This window comes from Drosophila elegans, unplaced genomic scaffold, assembly GCF_018152505.1.
Source record: "Drosophila elegans isolate 14027-0461.03 unplaced genomic scaffold, ASM1815250v1 contig_512, whole genome shotgun sequence".
In the NCBI taxonomy this organism is placed as follows: domain Eukaryota; kingdom Metazoa; phylum Arthropoda; class Insecta; order Diptera; family Drosophilidae; genus Drosophila; species Drosophila elegans.
In genome coordinates this window covers 438,323-455,611 of record NW_024545895.1, presented here as the reverse complement: position 1 = coordinate 455,611, position 17,289 = coordinate 438,323, and the positions used below count along the sequence as shown (strand labels likewise).

The 17,289-nt window shown below is 36.0% G+C and overlaps 1 protein-coding gene across 2 annotated transcripts in view; it reads right to left on the bottom strand.

Annotated features, from left to right (window-relative positions):
* Window positions 1-309: 309 nt before the first annotated feature.
* The window catches only part of LOC108137349 (DEAD-box helicase Dbp80), a 225,663-nt gene continuing 208,683 nt past the window's right edge, over window positions 310-17,289 (bottom strand). For both annotated transcript variants that reach the window (XM_041709788.1, XM_041709789.1), the window contains exon 11: window positions 310-506. In XM_041709788.1, the coding sequence (XP_041565722.1) occupies window positions 367-506 (140 nt within the window). In that variant the 3' untranslated portion in view covers window positions 310-366. The remainder of the gene's footprint in view (window positions 507-17,289) is intronic.

Below are 17,289 nucleotides of genomic sequence, written 5' to 3'. Positions count from 1 at the left end.
GCTCAAGCGTAATATATATCGCAAAGCGCTTTGGTTTTTCAATCATATGTAAAACTAAGTTTTTTTTTATTGTTATCTCAAATACTTGCCGATGTCTTCCGCAAGATAGCAATCGCATATCACAGATGATGTACGCTTGCTTCTATTAAAAAAAACTTTATGGAAAGTTTTATCCAGATACATACAGCACCCTCTGCAAGGGAATTCAATTGATTAGCCATCTATAATTGTAATTTCCCTACTGTTATTTGCTTGTCCAAACACTATGTCAGTACAATGTGTACGTTTTTTTACACCAATTTTTCAGAATAAAGTTTAAATGTCATTTTATTATAAACTACATTTTGTGGATACAGAGAAATATAACTATGTGCCAATCTTTTCAATGTCATCGGCGCTATCAGTATTCAGCACTTCAATTTCTTTTTTAAAATGTTTCTCGATATCAGAGCACACCGTCATAGATTTCTCATCCGTTATAAGATTTATAGCAATCCCAGACTTTCCTGTAAGAAAAAAATTTTGCATGTAAGTATTGGGGAAATACAGTATATAAAAATCTAACATGTTAAAAACCGAGGAGTTCGCTAAATACAAGCAGAGGGGTTAATCAAATCATTGTCAAAAAATAATAAAAACCATTGACAAAACGTAAAATTTCAAACAAATCGGAGTTGAAGCGACTCGACCAAGTCTAACAAACCGATTAGTGTGAAAATGTTCACACATTTTTTTTAACATAAACTAATAGGTTACTACCAAGCGTTTTTTTTTAGTTTTGGTTTTTTTTTTATTTAAAAAAAAAAGTTTACATTTTTTAGTCAAACAGAAACTTTCCACTTCCAAGTGCTACAAACAAAAAATGAAAAAGGGCTCTATGATAACCATGTGAATTATATTACCATTTATACGCAGTATAATTTTAATTGTTCAAATGACCATCTATCCTTTTTTAAATGATTTCAATATTTTGAGATTCAATTTATATAAGATACTTATAATATGAATAAGACAAAATTCTTTTTTGGCTGTTAAAATCAAAATTCATTCCTTACACCCCTTAAGCTAATTGTAAAATATTGTTTCTTATTTTATAAACTTTATTAACAAAAATATTTCCCGAGAAAAATTTAAAATGTTATAAAGGTAGACCAAAAAATAAATTTTTATATAAACTATAAATTTTCTTAAATTTTTTAAATTTTAGATATGGTAACGCTTTACCGCCCCGGTGCTCCGTCTGATACACAACACAAATATGTATTTTGGCAAAAGAAAAATTCTGAATTTTTACCTTCGATTCTTGAACGGATTTGAAAAAAAGAATTCTTTTTTTTTTTTCTAAAACAAACTTAAAAAGTTCAAGATACGATACTTAAGATTTTTATTTATGTGTAGTTTTACGTGCTGACATAAATTTTTTGAAAGTGATGTAATACTACGAAAACATTCCTAGCAATAACAATTCAAATTATTTAAGATATAATCAAAGATCTCCACAGCAAGTTAAAAATGACCAGTGGAAGAATCAGGGAAAAAATATTAATTGGAAGTCTTATAATAATTATGTAAAGCCTACTCGTGTACCCATGGAAATTGATGAATCGACCCAATATCAAAATCGTCCGAATAACAATTTTAATAGAGGTTGTAATTATAATCATTATAATCAAAACCAAACGCAAAAAGTAAATACAGAACAAACAGCCTGAACCACATCCACCAATAAAGCGAGAACCAACTGGTTCAGTTAATCAAACTGTTCAAAAATCAATGAGAGTAAATAACATAGAAGAGGATAATTTTTTAGATCAGAACCTGGAGTAGGAGTACCCTTCATGAAGAGATCAGATATTAAAATCAAAAAAGATTTACAATTATTAAATGATACAGAAGCAAAATCCTGTTACATACAAAAATAATTTATCTAAATAAAAAAGAGCGTCCAATTTATAAAAGGCTTACAACCAATAATGGGTTTCATATTTAATACAAAACAAGTGGACAGTTTTGTATGACGCACTGCAGATTCGCGGCGACATCGATATGACCACTGTCGAAGAAAGGTCAGCAATCGTAGTCATCATGTAACACTACACGGCGGAATAGGACTCACGCTGGCCACGACACGACATCAGTTTTCAATTGTCAATGGAAGACAAACTGTTAGACGTACTCTCAGAAGCTGCATTCAATGTTTTCGGGTACGCCTAAATACAAGTCAACAACTTATGGCCTATCTACCACTTCACAGAGTTACTCCTCCACGTGGACCTTTCATCGCTACGGAAATACAGCCTTTGATTGAGGTGACGACTACGATTGCGGTACCAACTTTATCGGAACCGACAGAGCTCTTTAAAGTTGTCAACGCCCTATAGTCCTAATTTTGGAGGGATATGGGAGACTAAACTTATCTACATTGAGTCTTTTTAGGAGTTCGAATGACCTATGAACAACTAGCCACAGTATTAACACAGATTGAAGCATGTTTAAACTCTTGGCCTCTGTACCCGCTTACAAATGATCTCGACGATCTGTCAGTCTTGATACCGGCACATTTCGTAATAGGCGACTCTTTACTTGCACCACCGAATGTCTCGCCAACGGATGTTTCGCTCAGCACTCAAAGAATCCTCCGCCAATTCTGGATTAATTTGAGCACCGACTGGCTGTTTCACTTACAAGCACGTCCGAAATGGCGACCGGAATCCAAAAATCTTCAAGTCAACGACGTAGTCCTTATTAAAGATGACCGACTTGCTCCTGATGAATGAAAAATTGGCAAAATAATCGAAGTTCACCCAGGCGGGGATAAATTGGTTCGTGTAGCCTCTATTTAAAGCAACGTTAGAACTTACAAACGTTCCGACTCCAAGATCTGGAGACCACCAATACCGCGCAGAACCGATCCAAACCTTGTTTCCAGTAAATAAATTCTTAATCCTCGCACCTGTTGATCGCCAATACAATATGTCATAACATTCGGTCTCTTTTGCAGCACTTGTGAGCCCAATTGGATTTAATACTGGACCCAATATTGGAGGCGGCATGGATAGATTTGTATGACGCACTGCAGGTTCGCGGCGAAGGGCAATGTTAACCTGCGGCACTCTCTCTCTCTCTTTTTCTTATATTACGACTCACTCACTATTGAACTGCCTTGAGAGTTGGTCGCGAATATCTTTATAACTCGAATTCACAATAAACAGCACAAATTTCGCCCAGTTTAATATTCAATAAACAATTGGAGAAGATCAGTAACTATCAACCGTATTGATTCTCATTTACTTGGAACAAGGAAAAGTCCCCTTAGCAGTCTTTTGCTCATCATCGAAATTATCCAGGGAGTTTTTTACAAAATAGAAGCATTAGAATCCGACCTAATTATAGTTTTTAATCTTTTAAGAAAAATAGAAGCTGTAATTAATATTTAATACAAAGGAACTTTTAATTATAAAGAAAACAATAAAGAATAGTAAAATTTTTTTATGATGAAGATAATTCAATAAACCAATTATCGTTAGCTAAAGACAAAATTATTCTTACGTTAAAAGAGTATACTATAAATTTTTGTTTGGTGAGCTCAAAGGAATTAAAAGACAAGCTGTAATGGTTGATAAAGTTTTTTAGCTTGAAAATACAGAATCCTGAGCACACCAACGTAGAAATATCCGTCAACAAAAATTTAAAAAGTTTGGGATCTAAAAGACCTGAACACGCCGACATAGAATTATCCGTCAACAAAAAATTAAAAAGTTTGTGATCTCAAAAAACCTCGAAAACGCCAACGTAGAATTATCCGCCAAAAAAAATTAACAAGTTTGGGATCTAAAAATCCTGAACACACCGACATAAAATAATCCGTCAACAAGATTTTTTTCAACAATTGACTTGGAATCAGGATTCCATCAAGTTTTAATGAAACGTCCTTTTCCACTAAAAATAGAACATTTGAATTTTTACCTTTCGGTTTAACAAATGCACTCAGAATTTTCCAAAAACTTATCACGTCTACATGGATGAGATTATAATTTCAAACAAATCGAGCAACATTACTCGGACTTAATACAAATAATAAGCATTTTACAAATATGAAAATTTCTCTCTGTAGAATTACTTTACATTACGCAGACCGAAGACATAGTACTACAAATGGACAAGTTGAAAGAGCGTACTCGACATTAACGGAAATAGCTCGCTGCATAAAAGAAGAGTTCAATAAAGATATATAATAATATAAACAGACCATTCACTCCAAAACAAACCAAAAACCTTTTTGTTGTGTTTGGTTAGAATCGTTCTCGGTGAGTGCTTGGTACAGACTGACTTTATTCAGAGATCAGCGAGATACACGTGTGTGTGTATACATGTGTGTGCTTATAGAACGAAGGAATACAGATTAGATTTGGATGTGCGAAATAGCGAGAATACATTTTGCTTATACATAACACATCTCCTCCTTTAATTAAGAACTATTTATATGCTTAGTTTTTCTGAAGTCCTTTGGCTTAAAACGATCGACTTCCTGGCGAACACGGCTGCTTTGGCGTACTGGTATGCCTGAAAGACGTCGTGTAGATTGGTTCTGCCTCAGCTGCTGGGTAGGCTCTGCTGCGCGTTCAGGAGGACGAGAAACAGGAACAGGATCAGGTTGCTGAACAACTGACGGAGTTGGCGGTCGATCTTGTTGCTGTATTTCTTGATTGAAGGATGGCTTTGGCAGTTCAGGAATCCACCAAAACTCTGGAGGTCTCTTGATTGAGTTGTTTGCTGACAACTTCGGTTTCAGCTGGTTGAAATGGCGCTTGATGTAACCATTTGACGGTTGAACAATGAACAGCATTTTTCCAACTGGACGGTCGATAGTGCCTTCAATCCACTTTTCTCCCCTTCAATAGTTTCGAGCGTATACCATTTGATTAGATATGTACTTGGTGATTGTCTGTTTATCTTCGACAGGCTGCTCGAAAAGTTGACTAAGCACGGTGCGGACTGGTCGACCGTGGATTTACTGTAAGAAGAAGAAGAAAGATATTTTGTTACAGCTACCCTAAGTGGTATACCGTCTTTGAGGTTCTTCTTGACTGCGAATTTAAACGTCTGTACAAATCGCTCTGCTAATCCGTTGGATGCTGGATGAAACGGTGCTGTGGTAATAAGCTTTATACCGTGCAGTTTGCAGAATTCTTTGAAGGCGTCAGCTGTAAGCTGAGGACCGTTGTCGCTAACCATAGTTTTCGGGTATCCTTCGATGGCGAAAATCGAAGAAAGTGCAGCGACCGTTTTGGCGGTTGTTGTAGACGACATTTGGATGACAAATGGGAACTGTGAGTACGTGTCCACGCATATGAGCCACATAGCGTCAAAGATTGAACCGACGAAGTCGATACGAATTCGCTCCCTTGCTGTTGTTGCTGCTGCCCAACTTTGGTACTCTCTTCGTGCTGCAGGATTGTTGCACTTGCTACAAGACTGAGCAAGGCTTTTGATGTCATCGTCTATGGTAGGCCACCAAACATGTTGTCTTGCCAACTGCTTCATTCGAATACATGCCCCAATGGCCTTCATGTAAGAGTTTTAGGATATGGGCACGTAGACTGGCTGGAATTATAATACGATTTTCGTCTGTGTGTAGGCAAAGCAATTGTTTGTTAATTGTAAGAGCAAACTTCCGGTTAAAGTAAGGCAGTGGCAAGCTTCCTCTTCCTTGTCGAAGTCTGGATCTGTACCCACTGGAAGGCGTGAAAGAGCATCTGCATTATCATGAGCAGATGTGGATCGATACTGGATGTCGAAATTGTAGGCCATGAGAATAATTGCCCAACGTTGTAGCCTGTTTGACGTCATCAACGGGAGATGCTTGCCTGGATTAAAAAAAAAACAATGGGTCTCTCTCCGCCGTCTGGCTGAAGATCCGAAAGGACTACCCCGATGCCAAAGGATGAGGCATCTGTAGCGAGCACTAGCGGTAATTTTTCGTCAAAGTGAGCTAGCTGCGTTGCGTTAATGATGTGGGACTTAAGAGCTGTAAAAGCCAAAAAAGAAGGCTTCGTCTTTTCTGCGAAGCTGATTCAATGGAGCAGCCAACTGCGAATAGTTCTGAATAAAATTACAATAATAATTAGCTTTACCCATGAATGCTTCCAATTGTTGTAAGTTAGAAGGCGAAAAAAAAGAAGCATTTTTGCCTTTTGCATCTGAGGCCGTTCTCTTGAAGAGTGCTGAGAACTCGGTTGATTCGGTTCTGATGTTCCTCGCTTGTAGCTGCTGAGATTATGATGTCATCTAAATAGTTGACACAACCTTCTATTCCTTTTAGAAGTTGCTCGAGGTATCTTTGGAAGATGGCTGGTGCGCTTGCAATCCAGTAAGGAAGACGCTGATATTGAAATAGGCCCAGTGGCGTGTTTACCACCATGATTTCCTTCGAAGCATCATCTAATTCCATCTGGAGATAGGCATCCTTGAGGTCTATCTTGCTGAACTGCTTACCATGACGAATGATGTGAAGTAGAGCTTCTTTTGTTGGCAACGGATACTGTTCGACGTCGATTTGTGCGTTGACTGCCTGTGTAAAATCGCCACAAATATCACCAACTGGCTAAGGAGCGAGCACGATTGGGTATGACCAATTGCTGAATTTTACTGGTTTCCAAATTCCGGCTTGTGTGAGTCTGTCTGCTTCGGCTTAAAATGTGCCCATTTGAGCGAACGGAATTTGGCGGCATTTATAAAACTTTGGTGTCGCTGAAGATTTTAAAAATACGCTGGCTTTGAAGTTTTTAATGACACCCATGGCTGGTTCAAACACTGCGCTGTACCTGTTGCAGAGGTCACTTACTTTGTCATTATGTACCTCAAAAATGTTTGATACTTGCATGATATCAAATCCGAAAACGTTAAATAAATCCATGCAGAAGAGATTAGTCAAAGTTTTTATATTAGTCACGATTATGACCACTTGTTTCTCTTTCTCTCCGCACTTTGCGAAAGTGTGCAGCTCCCCTAGTATTGGTATTGGAGTATGTCCAAACGCATGTAAAACTCGGGAACACTTATGCAATTTCGACTTCTGCAGCAAGGCGTATGTATTGGAGTTTATCACGGATGCTGTATCTCCGGAATCCATTTGAAATCAGATAACTTGTTTTAATATTTTGAGGTCAATAACTTTTCTGTTTTGTTGACATTTTACTTGACCTGTGACACTGTAAACTGCTTCGATCACTTCGACTTCGTTTGCTTCGTTCCTATTGGACTTTACTTCCCGGTTATTTACTTGACCCGGCCATTTGACATTTGACTTGACATACTTTGACATACAGACGACTGATATATGTCCTTTCCTACCGCACTTGTGACATACGGCGGTTCTGAACTTACATTTTTCTCTCTGGTGAGTTTGACCACAACCGGAGCAAGATTTAAGATCACCTTTAAAAGATCTGGAATCGTTTCCACTGCTTGCTTTTTTGTGTGTGTGTGGATCGCATTGATTGGATCCTGTTTGTATACGTTCTCTTTTAGCGTTGCAACGGTTTTTGTTATTGTCTCATAGGTTTCTGCAACTATAAGTACATCTTCAAGAGTTGACTGTGACTTTTGAAGAGCAGATGCCCTGATTGCATTATACGGAGTATGTACTATGATTTGATCTCGTATCATCTCATCTACATAATTTGATAAACAACCGTTTGCGTTGCACACAAATTGGCATTCACGAGCGATCTTGCGCAAGTCGGCTACCGACTCTCTATGTGTTTGTGAATGCTTCATCTCTCGTTTAAAAACTCGTAACGAGCTGCTACAATATGCCGTTTTGTGGTGAAATGCTCCGTTAGCTTGTCTGTGAGCTGGTTGTATGTATATGTGTTCAAATTGTTACTCCCGAATAGATTTTTTAATAGTTCGAATATGTTAACACCACACCATGAAAGGAAATAGGCTTTTTGTTTTTGTTCTGCACTAACCGAATATGCGTTGAAGTGCTGCGATAATTGTGGAATGAAGGACACATAGATAATTCACCCGCGTGTCTTGAATCACTAGCAACTGCAGAAGCGTTTTTTTCTAGGATTGCTTGCATCCATGTTCATTGTTGTTCAATAAGAACTGCTGTAAATTCTTGCTGTTGAGCAAGCATTGTCTGGATTATGTTCTGATCTGCCGGCATCTTGATGAAAATCAACGACTACGCGACACTGTATTACACAAAAACGATGTGTTTTTGCGGATGATAACACGGTTTACACAAGAATGTGTATTCCTGTGGCTGCTTTACGATTTACACAAAAACGATAATTCTTGTGGCTGAGATTCTTCTTTTTATCCTCGTCGCCAATAATGTTGTGTTTGGTTAGAAGCGTTCTCGGTGAGTGCTTGGAACAGACTGACTTTATTTAGAGATCATCGAGAGAATGAACAAAAGTGACGTGTGTACATATGTGTGCTTATAGAACGAAGAAATACAGATTAGTTTTGGATGTGCGAAATAGCGAGAATACATTTTGCTTATACATAACACTTTTGAAATCCCTAATAATACAATTTAGCTCGATAATGTTCCCCTTATTTTAAAAAATACATAGTTAAGAATGTTAAAAAACATAAGTAAAACAGAAAAGAAAAAGAGTATCATATAGGACAAGTTGTTTATGAAAAGAAACATGGGGAACGAAATAAACTTAAATCCAGATATAAAAACAAATGGTTAAGGAAAATATGCCAAACAAAATAATTATCGACGATAGAAATAGGATTATTTATAAAGATAATATTAAATTCTAATCAAAAAAATTAATTTAAAAATATTGATTGTTAGCCGGCCCGAGGTCAATATGTTTAAAAAAATAACACAATTATTAATTATGGTTATTTGTCAATATATTCCGGATGCTCTTCAGCAACCGTCTTCAGGACAACTAAAAAATAATAATAACGATTTTAATATTCTTACCAACAGAAACAATTTACATTTGGCATACATCTAATTTACGTCTGTTTCCGGTGACGTGGAGTTGTTAACTAATTTTTCTTTCCCTAATAAATGTCTATATAAATGAGCGTAATTGACAGTGTCCGTTTGGTAGTTCATCCGTATCTGTAGGTGATTTTAGCATTTCTATGGTGAATCGTTTGGCATAGTGTTGTCCTTGTGTCAAGATACTCGCCTCTTCGAATGAGTGCTGTTTTTTACGCGGTCGTATGGTGTCTAGCTTTAAAGTCCGATTTTTGCTGTGCTAGTCTGGTTTTCAGTTTCGATTTTGTTGTTCCTATATATATCTTGTTACTTATTTCGTTGCTGTTGTCGTATTTTATTGAACACGTCTAATTACTACTGAGTTCAAATAAGCTAATTGATCGTTTTCTTCTAGTTCCATTCTAAATTTTATATTATTGGCGAAAGAGTTGAGCATGGTCAGTGTAGTTTTAATGTCATCCTCTTGAAACATCTACGTATTTGGTCAGTAATCTTGGAGGTCGTTTACATTTACTAGTGAAAGAAAGAGAAAAATTAGTTAACAACTCCACGTCACCAGTCGCAGACGTTTAAGTTAAATGTTAATTGTTCTTGTTTGTTAAGAATATTAAAATCGTTGTTCTAATTTTATAGTTGTCCTGAAGACGGTTTGCCGAAGATCATACGAAATATATCGACAGAATAATCCAAAATTAAAATTGTGTTATTTTTTCAACATCCTGACCTCGAGCCGGCTAACAATCAATATCAATAATTAAATTTTAAAATAAAATTTTACTTTTTTCAGAAAAATGTTTTCTTGTGTACTTATATTGAACTTAATACTTTTAACAAGTTCCGAAATAATTGACTACTCAAGTCTAGCGTATTTATTATTTAAAAACGTATTGACGTACGATATATACGTAGACTTATTTCATGTAAATAATTTAAGTTTTAATAAAAAATAATAAACAGGGAAAGAGGAATTCAAAATAAATCATCAAAAACAGACATAGAATGGGAAGTTTCAATGGATTTAGAGCTCATCGAAATTACATGATTAGAAATAATGCCAAAAAGGCAAAAAGACGATTAACGAAAAAGGAACTTTATGGAAATGGATAGCAGGAATTCCTGGTCATGATGATTTTATAACTGTTCAGAATAAAATAGACGACTTAATACGAAACAATAAAAAACAATTCACAATAAATTCCAATTTATTAAATGGGGTAAAATACTTTACTGAATATTTAAAAAAATGTAATCTTTAATGAGGAAACAATTTTATGAAAACACCTTTTGCGGTTGTTCACATTTGATTTAAAACATTTATTGGATACCATTATCTTGGCAAAAACAAACATTTTTAATACAAAAATTTTAAATGAAAAAGAAATTAAGGAATTTTACAATCACGAAAAGCCATTTGAAGTATTAGCCGACTTATTGAATATATCAACCTTTAAAATGTTAATTAATAACGATTTACTAGTAATCTATAAAAAATACCTGTATAAAACCAGAGATTGCTAAACCCGATGGAAAATTATTAGTTAACAATCAAGTTGCCTTTTGCAAGAACAAATATTACTTAATGAACAATTTTATAAAATAATTTTTAAATAACTACTGTAAATTAAGTTCTGAAACAAGTTGTTTTATAAAACTATTAAATGGCGAAAAAGCCAGCTGTTCTAAAATTAGAGAAAGTAACAAAAACAAGAAAGAAAGCAAACTTCGACAAGCCGAAGTTCATATATCCTTGCAGCTATTGCAAGAATTAAACATGTTTGAAAACATTAAAATTTTGATTTACTTGCGTATATGTTTAAAAACATTGAAGCTATGATGATTTGCAGCTCTATTATTAGATAGTTATTTTATATTTTTTTATTGTTTCTATGGGAGCTATATGATATAGTCGTCCGATTTTGATAAAATTTAAACCGTAATTCTGAAATAGTTGAGTATTACTATATCTCGAAGAACTGCAAAAAAAAAGAAATAAAAAACACCAAAGTTATAATTTTTTTTTTATATATTTTTCCGATTGTTCCTATGGGAGCTATATGCTATCCGACTTATATACTACATGCAATAGAAAGACAACTTTTGGAAAAGTTTCATGCAGATAACTTTAAAACTAAGAGACTAGTTTGCGTAGAAACGGGCGGACAGTCGGACATGGCTAGATCGACTCTCTTAGTGATGCTGATCAAGAATATATATACTTTATAAGGTCGGAAAAGTCTCCTTCCCTGCGTTGTAAACTTCTGACGGAAATTATAATACCCTCTGCAAGGGTATAAAAATAGATATCCTCCAAGATGGTTCGATTTTAGTTACAGGAACAAACATAGTAGACAAAAATTAATTTAATTTAATTTAATTTTGTTCAACGACTCAAAAATTATAAATAATTTTACTAATGTAAACACCGAAAAGAAAAAATAAATTTACATAGCACAGCACAAATTTATTAATTATGACATTGACATATATATTTCTTCTAATAATTCAGAATTTACCCTTGACAATATAAATATTCTCAATCCATATTTCCGAATTAATAAAACAAAAATACGCATTTCTTTTATATTATTAATTGTAATCATCGTATATTTAATGTTATAAAATTGTTGTTGTTGTTATAAAATATAAAAACTTTATTTTTATAAGCAAAAAACAACGGCCAGAACTAAAAAAAAGGTATAAGCCTTTAAACAATTAAATACAAACCATGATATTTACAAAGTGAAAATTCAAACCATTACATTTTAATACGTGAAAGTACAAATCAAGAAATTGTCACAGAAATAAATTCGAACCAAGACCAATGCTGTTTTTTGAAACTCAGAGACCGATTAAATGAAATTAATAATGAATCGGAGCGATCCATTTTAGAAGGATTTGTCTTGGTTCCCCAGCCGAGATAAACAATTCAAACTTAAAGTAAACATCAGCTTCCGTTCGAAGCCAAATCAATTGCGCCTTTTCTATTCCAAGCCCAAATAAATTGCATTGTTCAGCATAATTGAACTTCACAATTGGAGGCGACTTTTGCAGCATGAGCTTATACTTAAAACAAAAAAGGAACTTCTTGAAGCTCCAGAAAAAGCTTTTGGCCAAGGTTCTTTGAATTAAATATTTTTTTTGGGTACTTTAACTAAGAAGTGTTTTGCGTAAAATAATTTTAATAAAGGTTTAACAACATATCATTTTTGGAAATATTATTTATATTTATACCCTTGCAGAGGGTATTATAATTTCAGTCAGAAGTTTGCAACGCAGTGAAGGAGACATCTCCGACCCTATAAAGTATATATATTCTTGATCAGCATCACTAGGCGAGTCGATCTAGCCATGTCCGTCTGTCCGTCCGTCTGTCCGTCCGTCTGTCCGTCTGTCCGTCCGTTTATATGCAAACTAGTCTCTCAGTTTTAAAGCTATCTGCATGAAACTTTCCCAAAAGTTGTCTTTCTATTGCAGGTAGTATATAAGTCGGAACGAGCCGGATCGGACGACTATAGCATATAGCTCCCATAGGAACAATCGGAAAAATAAATGAAAAAAAATTATAACTTTGCTGTTTTTTAATTTTTTGTTTAGTTCTTCGACATTTAGTAATGGTTACATATTTCCGATTTACGGTTTGAATTTCATCAACGTCGGACGACTATATCATATAGCTCCCATAGGAACAATCGGAAAAATAAATGAAAAAAAATTATAACTTTTCTGTTTTTTAATTTTTTGTTTAGTTCTTCGACATATAGCAATGGTTAAATCTTTCAGAATTATGGTTTAAATTTTATCAAAATCGGACGTCTATATCATATAGCTCCCTTAGAAATAATAAAAATATATAAAATAACTATCAAATAATTGAGCTGCAAATCATCATAGCTTCAATGTTGTTAAACATATACGAAAGTAAATCATAATTTTAATGTTTTCAAAAATGTTTAATTCTTGCAATAGCTGCAAGGGTATATGAACTTCGGCTTGCCAAAGTTTGCTTTCTTTCTTGTTTTTCTATAAATTTCCGGTGAAATATTAAATTTGTATGCTGAGCCGAAAAGTTTTTATTTCAGCTTTTTAAATTAACGGTTCCGCTATATTTTGAATTTCTTTTGTCAATTTTTCTTATATTTGTTTTAGCATAACCTTTCGAAACATATTGAGCTTTGTGTTTTTTTTTTAAGTTTTTAAAACGCACTTTAATACAGAGTATTGGTCGACGCCATACGTTTGTGGTCGCCTAAGATACGGACACCAAGAAATTCAATCATTTTTTTGAGAAGTCATTCCATGCATAAACGCATCGCTTACTCCGAGTCCGTTAAGTACGCCTAATACACTAATATGATATAAAGGGCTAAGCTAGAACAAGAGAAGAGCGACCCAAAGGACAAGACCGACAACTACTACTGCCTAAAAAACCAAAAAAAAAAAAAAAACGTAAAAGGATGTAAATTAACTACGAATCCTTTAAGGCCTCGGACAACGACGCGAACTCAATTAATAACGTTGAGATATTGACCACATGGAGGACCTCGTCAAAATATGCAACAAATAGTCACTATATTTCGTTTTGATATTTTTTTTTTATTGTGTATTAAGAATAGCCGCCCACATAATGCACGCATATACATATGAGTAAACATAAATATAAAATATATATATCTTTCAAAACCCAGGATCCAGAGCGTCGAGATCTGACGACGGAGATAATTCCATATCAGTCATCAGCCAGCTTTCATTGTGATCGGTTGTTTTTCACTATGTCTCTTTGCACCGAATGCAATTCCGAGGTTACTGCTACGCAGCTACGTAGCTTCGAGGCGGTCCGTTGTTCGTCGGTCTGTCGCCGCACATTTCACAAAGCCTGTGTTGATTTGCCCGAAGAGGCAATTAAATTACTAATTAATATGCCGAACCTTCTCTGGCAATGCGACGGTTGTGTTGTGAGTAACGATTCTCACTCTAAAATCGGAGAACTAATGGAAGAGATTCGTGAGCTAAGAAATCTATATATGGACTTAAATTCAAAGTTTAATAATGCTTTTCCCGTTCCTGCTATTGGCAACAATAATGTCAGTCAGCGTAAAAATTGGTGAAACCTGCAGCACCAACTCCTTCTACTTCCCATCAAGCGAACCAGGCTTCATCCCATCATGCTAAGCAAGCTGTTCTGGTATTCACCGCTCCAGCAGCTGCCCCCAAAAGGAATCACAAAAATAATCATAGGAACAAGGGACGCATTGTTGGTTTAGCCCCTAGTTGTGACCAATTCGAAGTTCTACCAAGCAACAAATTTAAGCATATTGGCAAATTTGCAGTAAGCACCAAATCAGAGGCGTTGTGCGAATTTGTTGCTAATAAGTTGTGCATTAAAACTGACCGTATAATTTGCAAACCTTTAATTAAAAAAGATGCAGATATATCAGCATTGAAGTTCATCAATTTTAAGCTGGGAATTCCTGAAAAATACTATCAATCAGTGTTTTGCGATGAATTTTGGCCAGAAGCAGTAAAAGTCAGCAAAATCATCTACAGGAACAGACCAATTGTTGAGGAAACGATTTTTGAGTTGCACACTGATCATACTCCTATTTCATCATTACCCAATTCAGATCCAAAAAACCCCCAGGAATAGGCGCCACTGGCGTCATCACCGTTGCGGGGCATTTCGGCGATCTTCTTCCTTATCTACTGGGTTTGTGCTCGCAACAACAAATGCTGGGCTTGCCTATTGCCTTTGTTATCCCAAAATTTTAAATTCTTTATTTCTTAAATTCCACCGTTGTTCGTTTTCTTCGACCCTCGCCAAACATCGGGTTCCATTCCTATTACGGATTGCGTGCTCCTCCGAGACGTGCTCTATTATTTCCATACGCTCACGACAGCCCCACAAAATTCTCGGCTTCAGCTTCCAACGTCCGCTTTGAGCGAGGCTCTCCTAAGTCATGGTCTTAATGTCCATGCTCTTGGACCGCTCTCCGGATTCGAGCTCTCTGCAATGATGCTACAACTACAACACTATCTGGAATTTTTACCGCCCGCTTTGTATAGCTGCTCTGGATTTGATGAGACTCTGAAAGTGCGTGTGGGAGTTGAGCTCTCTGCTAAACTTTCTGTTCAGCTGATGGATGAACAACAACATCGCCCGCTTTTATCGCTATGTTCTCTTAAAGTTGCACTCTTGGAAGTGGCCGCTTTCAGCTTAGAGCCATCGCTCTTAAATTCTGACTTCTCTTTTTTCGAGAATTTTAATATATTTTACGAATGTAACGCACTTAATTCTGAAGATAAGCAATGGATCAAAGTTACATCGTTATTAAGGGCGATCAGCGGAATAAAAACATTAGGATCGGTAGGTGCTGTTACTCCGCATGCACTGGAATGCATTAGCATGAACAACACGAATCAACTGGTGGCGACCCCGAGGATTTCAAATCATTCCATTTTAAGCACATCCCCACATAAAATCTATTTCCAAAATATTTCTGGAATGCGAACAAAAGCGGAATAAGTATATCTTGTTACATCCCAAGGCAACTTTGATGTCATAGTCCTAGTTGAAACCTGGCGCAACATGAACTTTTACACTAACGAGTACTTCGATTTCAACTTGTATCAAGTCTATCGCAAGGACAGAGATGGTACAAAAACACAATTTACTTCCGCTAAACATTATTAAATGCTTTTATGTTAGCTACAGTAAATGCGTATACAACCTTATAACCACTTACAGTATTGCAGGGCAGCCCTTAAATGTTCAACAATAATGCTGAGATCTGGGTGTAATGTTTGATTCCAAATTTAATTTCTCAGCACACTTTGAGAAGTGCCTAAAGCATACGCTGTGTTTGGGTTTGTAAATCGGAACTCAGCGCTATTCATGGATCCCTATACGAGGCTTGCGCTCTATTCAACGTTTATGCGCTCTAAAATAGAGTACGCGGCTTTTATCTGGAATCCATCAGCCAATATCCACATAAATAGAATAGAAAGACGACAGAAAAACTTTCTAAAATTCGCTCTCTTACCCTTAAGAATTTCTGAACCCTTCCCCCCTTATCAGCAGCAGTGTCTCCTCGTTCACCTTCCCACACTTGCCAATCGCAGAACAATCATCTCCATCTGTTTCATCGCCGACCTGGTGGCCGGAATCATTGACTGTCCAGAACTTCTTTTAAAAGTAGGCTCCAGCTAGGCACTTCCCTTTATTGTTGAGTTACGCAGGACTAATTACTCCCAAAACGAGCTTTATAGAGCCTTGTGTGAGTGCAATAAACTTCCAACTAGCATGCGACTTAATTATTTTTCTAGAAGTCTGATCTTAAACATAAGTTGATCGATTACTTTTTTCAATGTTAGTGCGTAAGAATAATGTTAAATATATAAGTAACCAGTTAAGGAATGAATACCGTTGGCGAAATAAATAAATAAATAAAAAAAATATTTATTGTCTCATTATTATGACAATGATCACCACTACAGCAATAGGCAACACTTACTGTAACGATCAGAATTAAATAATCAAGTAGATTATTTGTTATCTTGTTACACACTATTTCATTGTCCTAAGACGCAGAAAGCCATGGTTTTCATTTCACTAACGTACATTAAATTATCGATGAAAACCTCTTTCTGGGTGGAAACATAGAAATTGTAATCACCCCTTAATAATATTATTTTGTTTTATAATTTACTCCCTGTATGCGCTTATGTCCCAAGCCTACAATATTTTATGAAATAAACTTCAAATGTAATCAGAATTTAGACTAATTCAAGGGGGGCTGACGCAATAGTCGAGAAAGGCATGAAAATTACATAATTTCTGACAGACAGCCTATTGTCAAAATAGGGGATCGTATTGCTCGGCCCACGGCGATCAATTGGTCCACCCGAGCAAATGTGACCGAGAAAGTTTGCGGTCGAAACACAGCCCGATCGTATTAGCAAGAACCTCACCCAAATCCGGCGAGTTCATGCGGGCAGTAATAGGCCGACGAAACATGCCTTCTAGGCAGGGTCGATACAACCTTATTGATATTTCCGACTGGCTCAGCCATTTCGAAGCTAGCGTCAACAATCTTTCTGCTTCTACTCCAACTTTATCTACCTGCAATGTCAAAATTGGGTACATAAAGTATCGTCCATCACTAGCCATAATTTTTTGCCATATTTCTGGCATATCACAGATTTCACGTAGAAAGAAATCTGGGCTTTTTTCTCTTATCTATTATTCCATCTAATCTCTGACTTCAATATAGTTGGATAAGTGCAGGTAGGCTAGGCCAAGAGCCATCGGA